Here is a 22,416-nt window from a genome sequence, read left to right as displayed (position 1 = left end):
GTTAATACTGAGAGTTTTGCTGTCTAAGCCTATGCAGTATTTTTATGCTGATATTTTATTTTGTTTGTGTCTATTTTTATGAAGAACTATGATACTGAGATATGAGGTATATATATATATATGTGCACTGGCTGCTAAATATCTTTGTAAGAATTGTTTAATTCTTGATTTCCTGTACGATCAAAGTTCGGTGATAGTTAATGCATTGCTATTGTGTTTTTCACAGTCTCTACATTCTTACTTTCACGTCTTTTGTGACTATGCTTCCTGCCTTTTCAAGAATATGAGCAATTACACCTTACTGAATGAGTTCATTCTCTTGGGAATACCTCAGACAGAAGGACTGGAGACTCTGCTCTTGGTCGTCTTCTCACTCATCTACCTCTTCACCCTGCTTGGAAATCTACTCATCCTGACAGCAATCATTTCTTCCTCTGCTCTTCACACCCCCATGTACTTCTTCTTGGGACTCCTGTCCATTTTTGACATATTATTCCCATCAGTCACCTGTCCCAAGATGCTCTTCTACCTCTCTGGCCAGAGCAGAGCCATCTTGTATGCAGGATGTGCAGCACAGCTCTTCTTCTACCACTTTCTGGGCTGTACCGAAGGCTGCCTCTACTCTGTCATGGCTTATGACCGCTTTGTTGCCATCTGCCATCCACTGAGGTACATGCTCATCATGAAACCTGGAGTCTGTGTTGGCTTGGTCTTGGTGGCCTGGTTTGTTGGGAGCATCCAAGCCACCATCTTGACCTTCTTTACCTTTCAGGTAACCTACTGTGGTCCCAATCAGGTGGGACACTTCTTCTGTGACATTCCTGCCATTTTACCTCTTGCATGTACTGATAGTTCCACGGCTCAGAGGGTAGGTTCCACTAATGTGGGCTTTCTGGCGTTAATGCTTCTACTCAGTGTTTGTGTCTCCTACACACGCATTGGTATTGCCATTTTGAGAATCCGTTCAGCAGAAGGAAGGCGGAAAGCTTTCTCCACTTGCAGTGCCCACCTCACTGCAATCCTCTGTGCCTATGGACCTGTCATCATCATCTATCTGCAGCGCACACCCAACCCTTTGCTTAATGCCGTGGTGCAAATATTAAACAACATAGTTTCACCCATGCTGAACTCGTTAATCTATTCCTTGAGGAACAAGGAAGTGAAAAGTTCCTTGAAAAGGGTATTCTATAATAAGGCATTTACCAATTGAAAATAAATGACAAATTTTATAATGAATTTTCTAGATGTTTATTTTCTCCATCCTGTTCTTTTCTTCTCTTTGATAACAATACCTCTGTAAAGAGATCTGTGTAATAAGATTTTGTATGGTAATGTGCCTGAAACTGCAGAAGGAAACTATGTAATATTATGTATAAATCATTTGAGATAAGGGATCCAAGAAACATAACAAACAGCTGGAGGCATGCTACTTATCCCCATAATGGGAAGCTAGTTTTGACTGGTTGAAGATGAAGAAGATCTATGCTATTCCCTGAATTGTATCATCTTGCTTGGTTTCCACGTCACCCTCAGAGATTTTACATTTTTTGAGATGATCTTTGAAGGCTATAGACTTTAAATATTGGACTCACACTTTTCAAATTCGCAACCAGGTGCCCAGTTAACATCTATTTATCCCCAAATCTCCGGCTCTTTACCAGTTTATCATAGGGATGCCCTAAATTGCTTGCTTTGCTGTTTAATCATTCTTATCACCTCTCTCTGGAGCTCATCAAATAAAGATAGCTTTCAATAAATAATGGGTAAACTTCACATTGGTATAACTCTTGCTTTTATATTGACTACTTTCATCTCTATTTGCTCTGGTCCACTACCCAAAGGCCCTGCCTATGTCAGTGAGATGCAGCAAGAGGTATGTTGTTCTATGTGACTAATTATGCAAATCCAGGGCTGCAACCTAGCCTTCCTAAATCCCTTTGTGTCATGTTTTCCTACTGCAGCAGAGTATCCATATAAAAGAAATTGCTCTTTAGGATAAATCCAGAAGGAAATCCTTGAAATGAGACTTGGAGGAGAACATCTAATTATTAGGCCAACCAATGCAATCATTCAGATCTTCTATGATCTTCTTATTTAGCAGTTTATCTTCCAACAGAATTACATTTAAGAATTATTTGTTAATTTTCTCAGAATCCAAGAGGAAAAAAAAGACATACTACTTACTGGGTTTCTCACTGACACTACACATTGATCCATTGTAGAGTTTGTATTTCGTTTTTACTACCAAGTTATTGCTTTGAGCCAGCTGATTTGGTACCCATCATCCAAGCTCCTTGTAGTCCCATGTCCACCCCTGCTAGATTACTATCATTATTTTGGATTCTGATAGACTTTTTTAGCTTCTACATATGAGGTATGGCATGCTGTGTTTGTTATTTGATGGCTGGCTTATTTTACATTATTTAGCATTCTCCAGTTCCTCCCATTTTGCTGCAAATAACAGAATTTAATTTCACTTTTTTTTTTTTACTGAATAATGTTCCACTGTGCATATATTCTGCATTTCATATCCATTCAGACCTCAGTCCTGTGAACATTTTTTCAGGAAAGAGCTTGTCCACCCCAAGGAACTCAAATTGATCATGAAGCTAGTGCTGTAAATATGTAGCCACTGATATGGCATGACGTGAATAAGTCACTCAGGATGTGAACATTCTTGGCAGTCTATTGAACTTTTATTCATAGCTCTCAATAAGCTGAGAAATTATAGTTTATTTAATATACTTGAATAATAGTTTCTGTATATATTTGAAATATAGCTTGTGTGATAATTTAAATAAGCCTCTCTTTTCTTACTATGATATTAGCTCTTTAGGAACAGTGGCCAGTGTTAAATCCTGCTTAACACAATAAAGTAGTTATAGCAGGTGATGATAACTTCTAATTAATTTTTAAAAATTTAGTTATTTGAATGGGAGAAAGAGAGAAAAAAGAGAGAGAGAAAAAATAGGCCTGTTTCCAGCCTCCATCTGGTTAATTTTTCAAATGCCATTCATAAACAGGCTAGGCTGGACTGAACTCAGGAACCAGAAATCTATGTCTCACAAATGAGTGATAAGAACCATCACCTGATATTACCAGGTACCTTGGTAGGATCTGCTTTGGTAGAAAGAAATGGGACTTGATCCTTGGCACTCTGAACTGATGTGGGCATCCCAAAGAAGCTTAGTCTGTTGTGCCACAATATCTACTTGCTAACATATTTTTGTAGAAATAATACGTTATCTTATAGAAGCCACTAATTTATTCACAACTCTCTTCTGTTGCCAGCTTATTCTTGTCTTTATTTAGTTTCTTTTCTTGTCCATAAATCTTGATTGTTAACATGATTAGTTCTAAGTTTTTCAGTCTCTTGTTTCATCATATTTCCTGTCAAGTCTTTAAAGAGTCTGCTTTAACTGCTCCATTCCTGCCCCTCCTGGCTATTTATTGACACTAAAATCTTCATTATTACCTGCCTCAAGGATTCACTAGTGATTCTCCTTTTCTTTCATAGAATTGTTTGTGGTCCTTCCTTAATAACTATTAGCATAGGCTTAAGGGCTTGGCATTACACCTCTAAATTCTAACAATGAATGAAAGCAGGAACCTGCAGCGGCAGGTAGAGGATGAAAAGATCCCGATAGTTTCCATTACCATTTGTCTAGTAAATTCAGAATAGAAACTCACTTGAGAATGATTCTGAGTGGAGACTACTGTCTCATTGGTGTTAGGCTAGATAACTTTAGATTTAAACACATCTCTGTAAGTGGGTGAAATTTTTAATCCAGAACTTCTTTCATACTTAGTAAGCTATAGTAAGATGTATAAGCCATTTGGAATCAAGCTTAAGGATAAATTCTCTTATAATGACGTGGGTGTTAGCCAGCAATAACAGAAGGTGAGCCTCTGCTGTTAATCACATCATGCCCATAAAGGCATATACCAATTTAAATCAGGTGTTTTTGTGTGCCATTTCCTTTGCTCTGGCTGCACAGGCTGTGGGTAAAGTCATTCTGAACATTTATTTGGACTGCTGCCCAGTCTATTAGTCTTTCTTTTGATTAAATAAACTGTTAAATTTTAACTGGTCACATTTTCCTCTCTATAGCTGAATTGAGACAGCAGACTGTAGAGCTCACCTGATTTATACAAGTCATCATGGAGGGTGTACTGAATCAAGGAAAGGGAGAGTCACTTTCTTCCCCATATTTCTCTATATTCTTTACTTTCCTTTTTTCTGTCCTTGTAAACATGTACACCATTCCACTATCTAGTTTCCTGTATAACTTTTATTTGCAGGGATATTTACACAATAAGATGCTATGAATAAATGTTAAACTTCCACAAATTGAATTCCTAAAGGTTAAAAATGATTCTTTGCATAATTATTTCCTTAATATATTCTTCATCTTTTGCAGAAAATTGAAATCATATGTCCATGATTTCTCTGAATAGAGGGTAAGTAAAACATATGTGTAATAACTAATAATTCTTTAAAATCTCAGTATGTTGAAGGGATGCTTGCGTTTTTACATTTATTGCCACTTTACAGTAGCTATGATACAGAAGTAATTTTAGTATTGAACAATAGATAAATGTATAAGAAAAATGTGATGTATGTTCAGTCTGCAATACTACTTAGCCTTTTATAAAAGGAGAAAATTCTTTCATTTGTACAGGTCCTAAACGGACCTGGAGGACCTTGTGTTATGTGAAACAAGCCAAACACAGAAAAATTATATGATCACTTAGCAATGGAATGCAAAAGAATTGAGCCAATAGAAGAAGACAGAAGAGTGGTAGTTACCTTAGTCAAGGTGAGCGTGGGGTTTGGGAAAAGGAGAATATTGTCCAGAAAGCTACATTCAGTTATACAGGAGGAAAAGGTTTTATTTATGCTGACTATCATCTAAGGTAATGCATTATATATTTTTAAATTGCCAGCAAAGTAGATCCTCAGTGTTTTCATTTCAGAGATACAAATAAGAAGAGATGAATACAACTAGCTTAATTTAACCATTTCATAATACAAACCTGTTATATCCTGTCTGCATTAAAATATACTTAGTTACTATGTGTTAATTAAAAATGAAAATTTTGAAAAACATGAAGAATATAACACTGACTTAGATTGAATATGTGTCAGTCATTATTATTCGAGTTCATGAAGCAAAGAATTCCCTCAACAGCAACTCATGCAATATTTGGTGACTATCCCAGGTTCTGTTTCTTTTTTAAAAGAAACATTGTGGTGGGGGACTGTGGGTATGATGGTTCAGTGGCTAAATCCTCATCTTGCAAACATCAGGATGACATATGGGTACCCGTTTATGTCCTACTGCTTTACTTGCCATGGAGCTCCCTGCTTGTGGCCTGGGAAGGCAGTAGAGGAGGACCCAAAGCCTTGGGAAGCTTCACCCATGTGGAAGACCCAGAGGAAGCCCTTGGCTTCAGATTGGTTCAGCTGCAGCCATTGCAGCCAGTTGGGAACTGAATCAGCAGTCGGAAGATCTTTCTCTCTGTCTCTTCTTCTTTCTGTAAATTTGACTTTCCAATAAATATAAATCTTAAAAAGAGAGAAAAAATATTCTAACCAGCTTAGCATGTATACTGAGCTTCTGCTTGCTGTGCTATCTCATGTGGTTGCTGGCTTCTGTCTTGGTTACTCCCAGCAGCCCTGCTTCCCATCCAGCTTCCTGCTTTATAGCCTAAGAAAGCAGCAGTTGATGGATTAATGCTTGGGATCCTGCATCTGCGTTGAAGACCCAGAAGAATCTCCTGGGTCCTGACTTTGGATTGGCTCAGCTCCAACACCTGCGGCCATTTGAGAAATGAAACAAAATGGAAGATCTCTTTCTTTCTCTGGATTTTTGCTTCTCTATGTTACTATCCCTTTCAAATGAAAATACAATTTATTTTAAAAAACAAAAAGAAATGTATTGCTCTATGTATGAGAACATTTAAATACATTTGGTTCTCTCTTAGAGATTTTAGCTTTCCTATAGTCAAAGTTCTTGTTAAGGGAAGATTGTAAGGTAATTCTTATTAGGACTTTTGATAAAACTTAAAAACTCAGGTGTAAAATGCAGTGATGAATTCCATGTGCTTTAATTAGTGTCCATTAGTTTACATGATGATTCATGTCATTCTGTATAATTTTTTCTTATTTATGCAAAGTTAATTCTATATTACTTTGTGTCTTTAAAAGCGTGCAGATTTAGTTACTTGGTTATTAGAGTTGACCAACAAATGTTTGTTAATGGACAATGGCTTGTATTTTTATCAAAGATATATTTCGTTAGTTTATTGAGCAGTTATTGAATATTCATTATGGGAAAGCACTGTGCTACAAACGTAAGAATTTCAATTCCATCAGAAATCTTATCCCAGCTGGTGAAGAATGGGAAGGAAATGCAATACTGAAATGTAATGTTCTTGCTATGAGAGCCAGCGTTACACTGGATGATCAATAGCTACTACATAATCCTTTCAGTAGTCCCATGAGAAGGGGTAGATTGAGGCATGGAATTTTAAGTAACAGCCAACATGACACAATAACTTTATAAGTCTTATTTTGGGGATTCATCTCAGATTTGTGTGGCTCACTCTGCTGAAGCAAATCCATGGACGTGGAAAGGAAATCAGCTTCTCCACATGCGATATTTACAGTTTCTTTAATTTAGTGCATAATGCAAATGTGATTATGCAGTTACTCTATTCGAGAGAAATTTAGATTTGAAAAATTATTAAAGGTTTATAAAACTCTTTTGACAAGCAGCACAAGGTATTTTGGAAACTGCAGCTCAGTTTTATGCAAGGGTTATCTCTATAGAATTATCTGTGGAGTACAGGCCGTGAAGAGCTTCAAGTACTTTCTGCAAAAGGCAGTGCAGATCCAATGGCTTGCACTGTGCTATAGGAGGCACTGTGAACAGGTGGCTGTGCCAGGCAGCAGTGGCAGTTGGGACCCCGCTTTAAGATGTCATGAAGGTGTAGTCAGGATGTGATATGACACTCTGACAATTGGGAGGGTCAGTGTATGTTTGAATAATTAGAATAATTAATTTACAAATAGACGAGTGGTGCTTATTGTGTGATACGCAGGGTAGAAGTATGAAGATGTAAGAATGCGGATGTGTTTTTCATTTGGAGATCTAAACCTGTAAAGTCATTTGTCAACAGCCAGAGGGTAGGAGAGGAGAAGTTGATTTTTTTTTTTTATCACATAAAGCAGCTCTGATGATTGGTGGGAATTAACTCTTTGTTGTGTGTTCAATGTGAAGTTGAGCTTAGCAAACACTTGGGGAGTATTGGTAATGTTTCTTTACTCATACATATTAGGTTGAGGTCAGGAAGAAGTTTAACAATGCGATTGAATGCTAATGAATTAAATGTTCGTTTACCTATTGGCACTTGGGCCATTCAAAGTATCAAGAACAGTTGAGGATGGAATAATGTAGTAATATATACTGAGTGTGTCCAGTTAATCCCCTCTTCCCATTTCCTCATTTTGCTCCTAAACATTGAAGAATAAGGAAGGATTTAGCTGACAGTCAAAATAAAATGCCAGATATTTAATGATACAGCTGGTTTAATATTGCAGCACACACTGTCTTTATTGCTGCAAAGCTTTAAAATCATCAACCTCTTGATCCTCCCTCTTTGTCCCTTCATCCCACTCCTGCTCTGCTACAGTAAGCAGGACTTGACTGCAGCAGCTCGTTGCCAGGCAACCCTGGGAGAGCTGCCTGCTAGGGCAACGTGCTGTCCTCTAGGACAGAACATAAATTGATTTAATAGCAAGAACACACTTTGCTCTCTGCCAAAAATGCATTCTTTAGTAAATTTCTCTTTGCAAATCATGTCTTGTCATAGATTCAGTAGGTTTTAAGAGAAGCAGCTACAAATCAGTTGTTAACAGTGTTAAATGGGGCCACATAATTTTAACGCCGCCAAAATTAAACTGAGTAAATGAATGTGAATTCTGGACTTAATTTTTGTTTATTAGAATTTTAGAAAGAAATTAAAATACAAATAGGAAAATGCATGAAGAGTTTCAAATCCCACACCCCAATGCCAAATTCATATCCATCTTTCTTTAAGGCTGAGGAGTCTAATTTGGGGTCCCGATTCCTCCTTCTGCAACTGGCCTCTGGGATCTCTCCCAACGGAATCCAGCAATATCTATCTAGTTCTTACACATTTGAATTCTCCAAAACAGAGACTTCTCACTAGTTTCTGTTTCCCAAGTAAAATATGATTTTCATTCTTTCAGCCCAAGATTTAAAAGCTGAAAGCAAAACCAAATTCCCAGCCATATAGTAACAATCCAAAGAAAGTAATGTTCTCATGATCCAGGAACAGTATAACTTCACTGGTGCTGTGAAAATTATGTGAGAGATCTGGTGGTTCTGGGAGGTAGGGTATAGGTAGAGAGGGAGGGAGAGGAAGGACAGAGCCTTCACGTCAGCCCCGCTGGGTGCCAGTTAGTCGTGCGGGCTGCCTGGGTCCTACAAACAGCCTTAACTTCGACTTCATTGGTTAGAGGTTCGTGTGGTTTCAGACTACCTGATCCCAGGAAAGAATGAGCTTACACATTTCTCTTTCCCATTTTTTTAAATTGAGAAATTGCAAGTGTTCTTGTTTGCTGAATAATTCAGAACTTTTTCTACTGCCTCATTCTTCCATGTGTTTATCACTAAAAGACAGTCTGGCTTTCTGCCCATTCTTCTGCCAACGTCATTCAGATGGTAAATTTATAACGGTGATGTCATGGTCTAAGGGACCCTTTTCCTTTCATGTGCCCTTCTGTGTGTGTGCCCTTAAAGATAGGGTCCATGTAGAATTTTAAACTACAAGATTCCAACTATCAAACAGAATATGTTACCAATATGTATTGGATAATAACAAATATTCCGATGCATGCTTTATCTATTAGTTTCTTTTTATTTTTATATAAATTTATTTAATTTTATTGTAAGGTCAGATATATAGAGAGGAGGAGACACAGAAAGACCTTCCATCTGTCCATTTACTCCCCAAGCAGCTCCAAAGGCTGCAGCTGTGCAGATCCGCAGACAGGAGCCAGGAGCTTCTTCTAGGTCTCCCAAGTTGATGCAGGGTCCCAAGGCTTTGGGCCATCATCGACTGCTTTCCCAGGCCACAGGCAGAGAGCTGGATGGGAAGTGGAACTGCCGGACTTAGAACTGGTGCCCATATGGGAACCTGGTGTGTGCTAGGCGAGGACTTCAGCCACTAGGCTACTTCTCCAGGCCCTATTAGTTTATTTTTCTTAAGGGCCTTTTTTTGTTTGTTTGTTTTTTCTATTTCACACCAACTGTAAATGAAGCAGAGTCAGTGTGACTCATTCGACAATGAGGGTACTTCATTGGCATTGTTCATGTTTCTGCATCTTCTAAGCCCAAGTCTCCTTCACTTACAGTGGGATTTGCTCTGTGTTTGATCCTATGACAAGAAGCCAAACGCTTCTTGGTGTCCATCACCACAAATGTTCCAAAACTGCCTCAGTTTGCCATTCAAATGCTGGTTCACTCTCCAAATATCCAAACACTTGGATCTGAGCAAGCCCAAAACTAGAAGCTTAGAATTCTTGATCAGGATGCAAGCACTTGAGCTATTTATTATTTGCTACCTGCAGTCTGTTTGTTAGTAGGAAGCAGAACCGGGAACTTGGCTAGAACCAAGCCCTCGGATGTGTGATGTTGTCATCCCAAATAGTGGTTTAAGTGCTGCCTGAAGCACACATCCCTAACATTATGTTCTAGTGAACATAACTCCTTGTGTGTGAAGGCAGCTGATAATGTCTCCAGAGGCTCTGATATACAATTACTCACTCTTGCTGTCATGAAGGCCTCATGTTTGATTTGGGAATGTTATCATTTCTGTCTTAAAATTGTTTATATTTCTGTAATTCATTATGTTTGTACTACTTGGTTTTCATATTATTAAAACAATTCCTCTTGCAGGGTAAGCTTTCGTCTTTGTCATAATATTTCATATTTAATATTTGTTGCTGGCTGGAAACATGTAAGAAAAAATATATATATATTCTTATTCAACTATGGTTTCTTTTCAAAATAAAGTCATTTCTTACATGCCACTTATTTCTCTATTCATATTCTGATTTCTCCAAACAGACAAGCTGGTTCACATTTATAAGATAGATGTATGGAGTCACAGAATTCATGTTTCAGAGAGGGAAGGGAACATAGAAACTATATAGCTCAATGAAGGGGACTTTCTTAAATATAATTTTCATCATCTATCCTAAATGAAATTCTTTTCTCCCTTGAAATATTATATTCTATTCCCACGGTTGACAGCTCAACAAGATTGGTACCAACTACTTTATTCTGTTTTTCAGAATGTCTTTTTTAGCATAAGTAGACAGGAAAGAAAGGAAAGCTCATTTTATGGTAAAATGTCACTTAGTAAAAATGATCACATTTGGAAACTTTTATTTGACATCTGGTAATACTCATGCTCTAATTTATACAGTTTCAAATATGGTGTTCTGGCTTTATGATAATGTAAAAGCAATATATATACTCAATAGAAATATACTTTGAATTTTTACATGTTCATTGATTTTCTGTACTTAAAAATTGAGTACAATCATTATGGAAGACAGTAAGAATATCCCTCAGAAAAATCAAAATGAATATATTATATATACCAGCCATTCCCGCCTGAGAACTACTGTATCCCTGTATTTAAAGCAGTTCAATTCATAATAGTTAAGATATGAAATCAGTCCAGATATCCATCAACTTACAGCTGAATGAAGAAAACAGGATATATATATATATATATACACAATAAAATACTACTCAGCCACAAAAAAGAATGGCATCTTGTCTTTCACAAAGAAAAGGAAGTGCAGGGAACAAAACTGGAGTGTGTAAGACAGAAACAAGTGTTGGCCTTCCTGGTGAGCAGGAACTGTACCAATGTAGCAGTAATGAAGAAGTATAAATGCTTTTGATCTCTGTTTCAGAAATAATAGGAAATTAAGCCATTCTTTACATTATTTATTTACTCAATGGATCACTGTTTGTGTCTAGGAGAACAGAACTTCAATGTCACGTGGGTTATTTGAACTTCCATTAGCGTCATTTCATTTCCAGCCTGGGCAAACACTGCATTGCTTACTAGGTATGCTGCAGCAACTCCCAGAGAGTCTGCACAGCATGGCAAGAGGCTCTGGTGACTGGCATGCACAGTCACAAGGATCATTTGATATATCTAATTGCTCATTGCCCACACAGTGTGAACTTGCCACTAGTTAACTGCTTTTCAGGACTGAAGGTAAGAGAAGGTAACATCCATGAATAATACCCCACTCATTCCCCTTCCCCTCCTTTCACTCATTTTTATTTCTTTGCAAAATCTAAATTCAACTTCTTTCTAAAAAGGACTGAATTTGTCTCATAAAAAATATGGCATAAATGACTGATAGACATAAAAAGTAAGAAAATCAGCACAAGAGAAAGGCTAATATGTTTGCTATAAAATATAACGTTATTTTTTTATTAATAAAAATATTTGTTTTTAAAAGTCAGAGTTACATAGAGGAGGAGGGAGCTACAGAGAGCTCTTTCTTCCTCTGGCTAACTCCACAAATAACCTTAACACCAGGGATTGGGGCAAGCTGAAACCAGAAGCCAGGAGTTTATTTCAAGTCTTCCACGTGGCCAGGGCCCAAACACTTAAGGTATTTTCTGCTGCTTTTCCCAGGCCATCAGCAGGGACCAGGAATGGAAATGGAGCAGCCATGATTAGAACCAGTGGCCGTAAGCAATGCCATCAATACAGGCAGTGACTTTGCTTGCAAATGTTGGCCACAAATGTAACAGTTTATATGCATAAAATTTACCTCTTTTTTCTGCTTTAACGTGAAGCAGAGATTTGAGGAAACTAAGCAAGTCACATAGATGTTTTTATGAAAAATGAAGAAACACACCCTTTCCCATGATGAGGGAAGTTTTATTGATCTCTGTTTCTAGATGACAATTCCAACATGGATTTTCTATGATAGAAATAGTGATGAATCAACGATCCTTAAAAACAAGCAAACAAAAAACAGTCACAACATTTCAAATCTTACTTTTTTAACCATGTCTTACAAACTGGAGATTATCTTTAGACAGCTAGCGAGAAAAAGCATCTGTTCAGAGCCCTCAAGATTCTGCTAATGCAAGGAAAATGTGCTGATTCCACGGTAATATGTAAGCAGAAAAATCTGAACACCAAACAAGACTGCATGCTGCAAGATATTCCATGAAGTATTGCTAAGGTTGTGAAGTTTGGGTTTAGATTAGAGACCGCTGGCACTGACAAAAAAGGGCACCTGATATAGGTTCTGGCACTTGTTGAGCTGGCTACTGTAGGCTACTTCCCTCACTTGCTCTAGATATCTGAGGAAACATTTTTAATGAGACATTTAAGCATAAATGCATTTTCCTAACTACTTCAAAGAGTGAAAGAAGTAAATGTTTTGGGGGAATAGTCATGCTGTGAGAAAATTCTCATAGCATATATTCTTGTCTATGTGACCAAACTTAATTGTTCTTTATAAACAAAGGGAAAGACAGAAGCTGATATACCATCAAAAAAAAAACATCATGTCATACATTGGTTCTGAGTGTGTTTCATGTTAGGCTGCGTTGTAACTGAAAATGTGCATCTAACCAAAGAGAGAATCAAGCCCTGTCCAACAACACTTCAGATTTTCTCATTGATTTTCCAGAGAGCAGCATCTCTTGGGGAACATGCTGCTCAGTGCTGACTTGACATCCTTGTTCCTCAGGCTGTAAATCAGTGGGTTCAGTGTGGGGGTGACAAGATTGTTCAAGATCTGAACTATGGCACCAAGCAAGGGGCTGGGATCCGGTTGTAAGTAGATGATGATCACTGGCCCATATGCACACAGAATCGCAGCAAGGTGGGCGCTGCAAGTGGAGAATGCACGTTGCTTGCCTTCTGTGGAACGAATTTTGGATATGGAGATGCCAATGCGAACGTAGGAGACGAGGATGAGAGAAAAGCAGATGAGAGACAGAAGACCAACGTTGGTGAAACCTACCGTCTGGGCGAGAGATGTGTCAGCACAGGCTAGAGATAAGACAGCGGGGATATCACAAAAATAATAGTCCACCTGGTTAGAGCCACAGTAGGGTAACTGGAAGGTGAGCGAGGTGAGCAGAGAGGCGTGGACACAGCCACTCATCCAGGTCCCCACGGCCAAGGCAGAGCACACCCTGTGGTTCATGATGACCGAATATCTCAATGGGAAACATATGGCCACAAAGCGGTCACAAGCCATCACTGTGTACAGGAAACACTCCGTGCAGCCCAGGAAGTGGTAGAAGAAGAGCTGAGCAACACAGCCCTGAAAGGAGATGGCCCGACTCCGTCCTGAAAGGTAGCAGAGCATCTTGGGAGCAGTTGTGGAAGAGAATCCCAGGTCAAAGATGGAGAGGTTTCCCAAGAAAAAATACATGGGGGTGTGAAGCCGTGGAGAGCAGATGATTGTGGCGAAGATGAGCACATTTCCCAAGAGGTTACATAAATACAGCACAGAGAACAGGTACAGGAGTGTCCTCTGGAGGCCCTGTGTCCCAGGGATCCCCAGCAGGATGAATTTAGTCACCACTGTGTGGTTTCTCATGGTACTGAAGGAATTAACTCTTGGGTGTCTGTGGAAAGAAAGTCATGATTACATTAGACATACGTGTAAATTAAGTTTGTGTAGATCAATTAAATAGAAAATCAGCAAAGAAGCTTGGCACTGAGTCTTACAGAATGAAGCTTTCTTTGGAAACTGCAGTGATTCTGCTCCCCCTCGTGGGACTCTGCCTGCAGCCCCCAGTGTGGCTGCTGAAATCCCTCCTTCACAGCTTCAGCAAAACCATCTCTGAGGAGTCTTCTATCCCCCACGTTCCATTTATATTATAAAATACCATATATTCCAATTGCTACTTTGCCATTGTAAAGAATAAATGAAATGTTTATCGCATTATTATTGGTTATATGTAAATTTCTTATTTCCATTTACGATAACTTGGTTATCACAACTCATTTATCCTTATGTAGGTTACACATTTAAAAGATGCAACGGCTTTCTAGCATCATTTCCCTTGCCAAGGGGATCAACAATGAGAAGTTGACCAAAGGGTTCGTAGACAGAAAACGATTAAAATGAGGCTCCTAACCTGAATTTGGTGTGCAAAAGTTTAACCTGTTTTAACTTTCCAAAATCTGGTATTTCCCAACAAGATCCAAATAGCAAACCAACTTAACACTTACAAAGCATAGGAGTTTTTCATTGTTTTAAGTTTTGTTTACACAGCAGTCTTTAGAGTATAGCTCAATGAATGGATTCAATGATAAAAAGACCTAGACATTTTATCATTTATCAGCTATTTATCTAAGTGTATATTAATTATTCATCTATCAATCATCTATCCATCTAGCTATCACCCATTATCTATGTTCCTGGTGATTGTGAGAGAGAGAACTAGAGCAATATAATACGCAAAAGATGACACTCACATGGCAAATGTGCAACCCAGTTGGCTGGTGTTACTGTTTTTTTATCCTTCCCCCAGCAGAAGGAAGGAGCCACTCTTGCATTTATTCCCTTCACCCTGCAGCCGGCAAGCAGGTAGCCTGCATTGTCTTCGCCAGTCACTTTCAAATAGAATTGCACAAATCTAAATGGTGTCTGCTGCCTCTGAGTGAATTTCTGTTTGACTATGGCAACTCTAATAATTCACAAACACTGGAGAATTTAAATAACTCTGCCCTTCCTTTGGGTGTAAGTCTCCCAAGTCAGGGAGCTGAGTGATCCCAGAAGCAATTAATTTCTAGCCTAGTGAGATCTCAGAAATGAATGAGAAAGAAAGAAAAAGGCAATCTACATAGAGGAGAGAGAGAGGTTAAGAGAGAGATTATTGTAATTTTTTTCTTAAAACATACTTCAGACTAATCATTTCCAAACAATTCATTTGACACATATATCACACTTACTTTTCTATGGAGTTTTTGTATTGCTTTTTTTGTGAGTTGTTTTGTAATAAAGAAATTATGTTGGTCCCGGCGGCGTGGCCTAGTGGCTAAGGTCCTCACTTTGAACACACTGGGATCCCACATGGGCACCAGTTCAAATCCTGGCAGCTCCACTTCCCATCCAGATCCCTGCCTGTGGCCTTGGAAAGCAGTTGAGGATGGCCCAAAGTGTTGGGACCCTGTACCCGCGTGGGAGACCCTAAACAGTTTCCAGGCTCCTGGCTTTAGATCGGCACAGCACAGCACCGGCTGTTTTGCTCACTTGGGGAGTGAATCATCGGGCAGAAGATATTCCTCTCTGTCTCTCCTCCTCTCTGTATATCTGACTTTGTAATAAAAATAAATAAATCTTTTTAAAAAAAGAAATTATGTTAATTTAAATTATGTCATAAGGACTGAATTACTGCAAGCAGAAGTAATAAAAGTAGCTTAGAAAATTAAAAAAAAAAAACCCAATGGGAAAGTAGGTTCAGGAAACGTGGGAACGAAGGCAACACAAAGGGCTCTATTATTTATTCATCAATCAATCATATCAATCTGTGCATCTTCTGATCTATACCTCTCTGTATCTGTTAGCCATAGAGGAACACGGTGAAAAATTTGACCAACTGCAACTCCCTCTCTCAGAGGGAGAGAGAAGCACAGACACAGACAGAGCACTTCCACTTACTGGTTCACTCCTTAAATGGCTGCAATGACTGGAATGAAACCAGGAGTTTAATCCAGTTCTCCCACATATGTTCCAATGGCTGGGACATTTGGGCCATCAACCACTACTTTTCCTGGGCCATTAACAGGAAACTGGATTGGAAGTGGAGCAACTGGGACATAAAATAGCACTTATATGGAATCCTAGCATTGAAGATGACAGTTTTTTTTTTTAATGTATTTTGACAATCTTTACATAGTTAATTAGGGTAAAAAAGGTTCAAGGGCTACAGGAAAGTGGGTAAGACTATTATTTTTTCCAAATTGTTTCCTTCATGTTTAAAGGGGGGAGGGTATTAAGGGAGAAGGCCCATCCAATTTCCCACCCTCCCCAGGTCCCGCATGTAGGGCATGCTCTGAGGTTCTTGCTCAAGTGGTTTTGATATTTCAACAATTATGAATCGCTGCCAATCTTGCCACTCCAAGCACGATGAGGTCCTTGAGGATTCCACTGAGTGACATAGTCCATCATAGCTGGGATGGTTGGTTGACCTGTTCTGTCTTCTCTTTTCTTGGTTAGGGTTCTGAGTCAAGCATTTTGACTGGGGAGATCTCCAAAGAAACTTTGTCTGAGGTAGTTACAATTGCTGGGTTGGTTCTGTTTTCACTGCCAACTTCCACTGGAACCAATGGGTGTTGCAGTCCAGCCTGGTGCTGCCCAGCACATACTCGGCCCTCGCATAAACCAGTGGGAGTTGCAGCCTAGTTGGAGCGACCCGCAATAACCCCCACCAAGCCCACCCCCTTCCCTGGTTTGCCAGTATGTGTAGCAGTATTCAAGTCTGCTCCACACACCATTCCACACCATCTGCTGTCCTAGTTTTATGCCCTGCCGTGGAAGTGGTAACCCAAGAGGGAGGAGCCCACTATTTCCCTCCCAGGCCTCTCCCACTCCCAGATTATGCACTCTCCAGATAGTTCTGTGGTTTGACTTGACAGAACTAGCCCCCAGTGCCAGCTTCTTCCAGCTGATGCTGTGGCTAAGCCCAAACAACCCTCGCCCACTCTAATTTTGTTTGCACCAGTAGGAATAATCAGCCCAGCCAGGGTTTTCCCTGATCTAGTCCACATGAGGTGTACAGGTGTTGTAGCCCTGCCTAGTCTGGTCTGCCCCCATCCCAGCCCATGCTCTCCAGTGGGAGTAGCTGTTCAGCAAAGGAACCCTCCCTTATTCCCCTGCCGGCTCTGCCCCCTCCCTTCCTTGTTCTCAGGCTTGCTGGTTAGGTGCTGCGGTCCCTACTGTACAGGCAACCTCACCTTGGCATAAGGTATATAATATATACAGCACTGCATTTTATAGTAATTCATACAGAAAACTGAATAATTGAGTCATGACTTGATCTAGATCTCAAGTTGAAGTACATGGGCTGGATACTTCAGCTGAGTCCTGGGTTAAAGATTCCACTGTCCAGAGCAGCCAGGAGAGAGGAGGTCTCTGCTGGTATTGTGTTTCAGTGATACTTTCCACTCAGTGAAGAACTCTGCAATGGGGAATATTGAGATGCTGCTTGTCTTTTAATCTCCCATGTACTGATAATGCTTGTTTTGATTCTTCGCCTAGGAGAAGTCATGGACTATAAAAGCCCTGAGTGGCAAACTGGAATCAGAAGTGATCCTTACAGGAAAAGTGATCCTCACAGCGAAAGAGCATGGCAAATGATTTTTTAGTGAATACTTTAAGTGGGCAATAATGAATATTTTAGTGGTGCTCAACTACATGGTTATCACATTTCTCAAAAATTACCTTCCAAATGAGTGAAAGAAGTAATTAGGTAGATGTGTTAATCAGAAATTTGAGCAAGAAGGCATGGCTAAGGTAAGGATTCAAAAAATCTAGAAAATATTCAAATAATGGTGAAAAATAGAAACTCAGAATGCTGGCATAAGTGTGAATGGTAAGGGCCCTGCTAAAGAGGGCTGTGATGAAAATCAGAATTACATTGAAATAAACCAAAGAGTGCCCTTTTTATATAATAGCAAAAAATTTGTTTATTAAGAATTTATGGAAAGCTGAATTTAACAGTAGTGTTATTAGTTCAGTTGTGAAGATTTTAAGAGCAAATATTCATGGTACAATGTAATTTCATGGGCTGAGTTAGTAAACACCTCTCATAAGGATTGGGAGACGGAAACGAGCAAAGCAGAACGGTTCAGAAAAGCCATAGCCTAAGCAGAGAAAGGAATGTAACAACTTAGTTAGCATTAAAAATGGGTCAAAAAAAGCCTATTGCTAAAATGATAAGTAGAGGTGAAAAAAATAAGCCATGTGCTATTGGGCAGGTGACTGGGACAAAGATGCTGCACCTCCTGTCACAGTCCCTGAGACCTTGAATGATTGAATTGCTATATGTAATCCCAGGGCACTTCCAGCACACTTGTCCAAGACTGCCCTGCAGATAATAACCCCCTACTCAGCCAGCAGTGAACTTGGGGGCTGTCGTCATTACTCAAGGGGGTCTAATGCAGCATGTGCTGGAAACAGACATTGGCATCTGTGAAACAAGCCTCAGTCGGAAACTACAGGGTCCTGTTGTTTCCACCAGTATTTCAAAGGTAAGCTCATTGGACAGGCAGAGATGTTCTTCAAAATTTGCAGCCCATATTGGAGGCCCTGACAGGCTACTACCTAATGAAACTTTGGAGACAAGGCAACCAAGAACACCTCACAAAGACCGAGGTCATAACAGTGTTAGATACCACTAAGGAAAATTCCAAGTTTGTGCTTGGCAAGCCTGGGAATACTGCAATCATTAGCGTACTCCTCACACAGCAGTAGAGGCTTAGGGGCCTCCGCCTAGGTTTCAAACAATGATTTAGAGAAATGGAATCAATAACATTCACTTTAGCATAATTAACCCAATGAATACATTCAGTGAGAAATTTGGTATGCATGTAATTCTGTCTAAAATGTGTTGTATTCAATAAAATGAAGACATTAAACATAGAAACCATAATAGTTGCCAAGTCAAATAAGGCAGGAGTTTGAAATGAATGCTCTAAGTTGTTGGACCTTTCAGTGTATCCTCCTCTCTTCCTTCTGGCAACAATAGTTATCTCACACTTTGGACTACTGCCCATCTCCATTCCACTGTACTCCGTATGCCATCCGCAAGGACGGACCTGAGATTCAGTCAAGGAAACCAGATTGCAACCTTGAGTTGAGGTACATAGGAAGAGGAGAAGGTGAAGAGGAATCATCTGGTGTGGAAGCAACCTGAGTGTGCTTTGTAAACACTTCAAGTTGAGGTCCTGGGAACTGCCCCGTTTCCTAATATCCCAGCATCCAGTGTCTCATGTTTCTATTTTCTGAGCTATCCTAGTTGTTGCTGTCTGCAAACTCCTGTTTGCATAACATAATAAAAATGCATATAACTTATTATTATAGATGATATGTCCAAATTAAAAATACTAAATATTAAATTTCATACATAAATATATGTGATTACTTGTGTCAAATGAATTTTTGAAAAAATAGGTTCCACTCATACATATATTCCATAAAGGTAAATATATCATCTCTCTCTCTCTCTGTCCCTCACTCCATCTCTCTCTCTTTCTTTCTCTTGCTTGCTTACCCTCTCCTTCACTCTCTCACTCATTCATAAGGACCAATTATTGCCAGCAGTTAATTGCTCCCTTGTTCAATATGGTCCCTGGCTTGAGGGACTAATACCCAAAAGAAAATCATTGTTACTTAAAATCACCTGTATTTGTATGCTATTATCATCACTGGAGTCAGATGGAAAACTACAAAAAGAGCTGAAGCAATTTAGGTTTATAGGATTTGCTGTGACAGTAACTGGCAAAGAGAATTCAGGACACCCAGTTGTAGATGCACTGATGGGGGTTAGGAAGGGATAACCCCTTCCTTCTACTGGGGGAAGGAAAGGAAACACTCGAGAGCATCATCCAGCTGTTCTCCCTGCTTATCATGTAAGTGTGCACCTTCGATTTGCTTATGATCTTGGCTCTAGTTCTCTCCCTCCCAGCAAGCAGAAAAACAAGTAAGATGAGATTCAGTACACAGGTAGATAGACTATAGAAACAGAAAAATAGGTGCATATTGACAGGCTATTGGACAATAGAATTAATGAGTTGAGCTACAATTTAAATACTCACTGTATTGGAAAAGTTAAAACTAATCAGAAAAAAATGAACAGTTTTCAAAAAATGGAACATGCAGAATAGTTTTTCTGCTGTGACCTCTCAGTCTTTTATTCCCACAAAATTATAAGTGAGTTTCAGTCTGGCTACACCATTATGATGTTGAAGAATGAAAAAGATTCCATCAGTTACTGGTGTATCAAATGCAGGTGACTATTTCATGTAAGGGTACTGGTAGTGCCATTGTCCATGAACTTAGGTCCGTCAAAGATCATTTTTTCTTGTTAATTATCACACTCAGGAAGACAATGCGGCAAAGATAATACATCTTTCTCATGAATGGCTTATACAGGTATAATCTTCTTTTGGGGTATTAATGCAATCAATTACCTTAGGTTAATAGGTTATATATATCACATCAAAAAATATATATGTTTACATATATATTTACACATATATATTTACACATATATATGCACACACATATTTGTATATATACATATATTTGCATAAACTTACATGCATATATATATTTAAGTGCATAAATGTAAGTGCATATATTTATGTTTATCCATTAGGTCCATACAGTAGGATTTAGAATTGATCACGTTTGATAGAATTTATAAAGCATCGGTGATAGGAGATTCACTTTGGACGTACTTTTGCAAAGGGTGTGAAGGAAGATCACACACAGACACTGTGCTAGAGTCACACCAGAGTGAAGCAGACACATAAACAGTGCTCTGTAAGGAAGCTTCATTCTAAAGTCAGTGGGTATGTCTTTTACCGTTTAGATCCTTTCACTGAACTAAAAGCACTTAGGTTATACGTATTAATTTTCAGCGTTGATTTGTGTTGACAGACTCAGAAGTATCAATTCTACTCTGGCAATGAGAAACCACACAGTGGTGACTAAATTCATCCTGCTGGGGATCCCTGGGACACAGGGCCTCCAGAGGACACTCCTGTACCTGTTCTCTGTGCTGTATTTATGTAACCTCTTGGGAAATGTGCTCATCTTCGCCACAATCATCTGCTCTCCACGGCTTCACACCCCCATGTATTTTTTCTTGGGAAACCTCTCCATCTTTGACCTGGGATTCTCTTCCACAACTGCTCCCAAGATGCTCTGCTACCTTTCAGGACGGAGTCGGGCCATCTCCTTTCAGGGCTGTGTTGCTCAGCTCTTCTTCTACCACTTCCTGGGCTGCACGGAGTGTTTCCTGTACACAGTGATGGCCTGTGACCGCTTCGTGGCCATATGTTTCCCATTGAGATATTCGGTCATCATGAACCACAGGGTGTGCTCTGCCTTGGCCGTGGGGACCTGGATGAGTGGCTGTGTCCACGCCTCTCTGCTCACCTCGCTCACCTTCCAGTTACCCTACTGTGGCCCTAACCAGGTGGACTATTACTTCTGTGATATCCCCGCTGTCTTATCTCTAGCCTGTGCTGACACATCTCTCGCCCAGACGGTAGGTTTCACCAACGTTGGTCTTCTGTCTCTCATCTGCTTTTCTCTCATCCTCGTCTCCTACGTTCGCATTGGCATCTCCATATCCAAAATTCGTTCCACAGAAGGCAAGCAACGTGCGTTCTCCACTTGCAGCGCCCACCTTGCTGCGATTTTGTGTGTATATGGACCAATAATCATCATCTACTTACAACCGGATCCCAGCCCCTTGCTTGGTGCCATAGTTCAGATCTTGAACAATCTTGTCACCCCCACACTGAACCCACTGATTTACAGCCTGAGGAACAAGGATGTCAAGTCAGCACTGAGCAGCATGTTCCCCAAGAGATGCTGCTCTCTGGAAAATCAATGAGAAAAACCTCACCTGTGGTAGTCAAAGTCAAGCTCGCTGTTTCTTATGAAAAAAATTAAAATCTCACCAGCCACTTTCTGGGTCATGAAATAAAATGCACTCTGAATTATGTGTCATCTTCTCTTTTAAAATATGTGTGTTTTGTCCTTCTTTGTGTTTTCCCTGGAATTTAATGAATGTTTACAGTTGGTGGAAATTTTTTTTTATTCTTAAACAATTTTCTCCCAACACTTTTATTCCCCCAAAACAGTTCTTAATTTAGAGTTGGTTTAAAGAGTTATGAAACTGCATTTGCTCTTTCAGAATCTCAGTTAAGTATGCTGCCAGGGATGGTGGGTAGGATGAATGAAAAAAATGTATAAACTCATCTTTACATTGTATGTCACAACTCTTTATCATATAACTTGTCTTTTCAAGCATCTACATCCTAACTCAAAATACTAATAGAACATGATATTTCAGTCTAAAGAAATGCACAGCTTTCATATTTTTCTACTGTACAGAAAGGTTGAGATTGTGCTATTTTCCATAAATTATTACAAGTAAATGGCTCTAAATGCTGGTCAATTTGTACTTGCTGTCCATAAGAGCAATTTTAAAATTTTCAAACGTTGGAAAAAAGAAATTAAGTCTCAGTATGTTTCCATTTTTGAAAAAGTGTTGTTGTATTACTGTGTCCATCTTA

General features: G+C 39.4%; 3 protein-coding genes across 3 annotated transcripts; 2 read left to right on the top strand and 1 right to left on the bottom strand.

The window, feature by feature from the left end:
- Positions 1 to 283: 283 nt before the first annotated feature.
- LOC121153946 (olfactory receptor 148-like) lies at positions 284 to 1,390 on the top strand. Its single transcript, XM_040976705.1, has 2 exons — positions 284 to 1,180; positions 1,319 to 1,390. The coding sequence occupies exons 1-2, from the start codon at positions 284 to 286 to the stop codon at positions 1,388 to 1,390; spliced, it is 969 nt and encodes a 322-aa protein (XP_040832639.1).
- An 11,367-nt stretch (positions 1,391 to 12,757) lies between these two features.
- On the bottom strand, positions 12,758 to 17,479 carry LOC121154236 (putative olfactory receptor 10D4). Its single transcript, XM_040977190.1, has 2 exons — positions 17,451 to 17,479; positions 12,758 to 13,697 (listed from the first exon to the last, which is right to left on the bottom strand). The coding sequence occupies exon 2, from the start codon at positions 13,691 to 13,693 to the stop codon at positions 12,758 to 12,760; it is 936 nt and encodes a 311-aa protein (XP_040833124.1). The 5' UTR covers positions 13,694 to 13,697; positions 17,451 to 17,479.
- A 3,316-nt stretch (positions 17,480 to 20,795) lies between these two features.
- LOC121154235 (putative olfactory receptor 10D4) lies at positions 20,796 to 21,731 on the top strand. The gene has a single exon (XM_040977189.1). The coding sequence runs from the start codon at positions 20,796 to 20,798 to the stop codon at positions 21,729 to 21,731; it is 936 nt and encodes a 311-aa protein (XP_040833123.1).
- The last annotated feature ends 685 nt before the right edge of the window (positions 21,732 to 22,416 follow it).

The sequence above is a fragment of the Ochotona curzoniae genome, unplaced genomic scaffold (genome assembly GCF_017591425.1).
Source record: "Ochotona curzoniae isolate NIBS_2020 unplaced genomic scaffold, NIBS_Ocur_1.0 contig_2723, whole genome shotgun sequence".
Classification (NCBI taxonomy): Eukaryota; Metazoa; Chordata; class Mammalia; order Lagomorpha; family Ochotonidae; genus Ochotona; species Ochotona curzoniae.
The sequence above is the reverse complement of the archived record's forward strand: the minus strand, read 5'-3'. Positions and strand labels throughout refer to the sequence as shown.

What these genes read in the sequence shown, in the direction of transcription:
- LOC121153946 (XM_040976705.1), top strand. Translation starts at nt 284, where the DNA reads ATGAGCAATTACACCTTACTGAATGAGTTCATTCTCTTGGGAATACCT. An exon ending in TGAAAAGTTCCTTGAAAAGG is followed by an intron (nt 1,181 to 1,318) that starts GTATTCTATAAT and finishes CTGTGTAATAAG; the next exon opens with ATTTTGTATGGTAATGTGCC.
- LOC121154235 (XM_040977189.1), top strand. Translation starts at nt 20,796, where the DNA reads ATGAGAAACCACACAGTGGTGACTAAATTCATCCTGCTGGGGATCCCT.
- LOC121154236 (XM_040977190.1), bottom strand. Translation starts at nt 13,693, where the DNA reads ATGAGAAACCACACAGTGGTGACTAAATTCATCCTGCTGGGGATCCCT.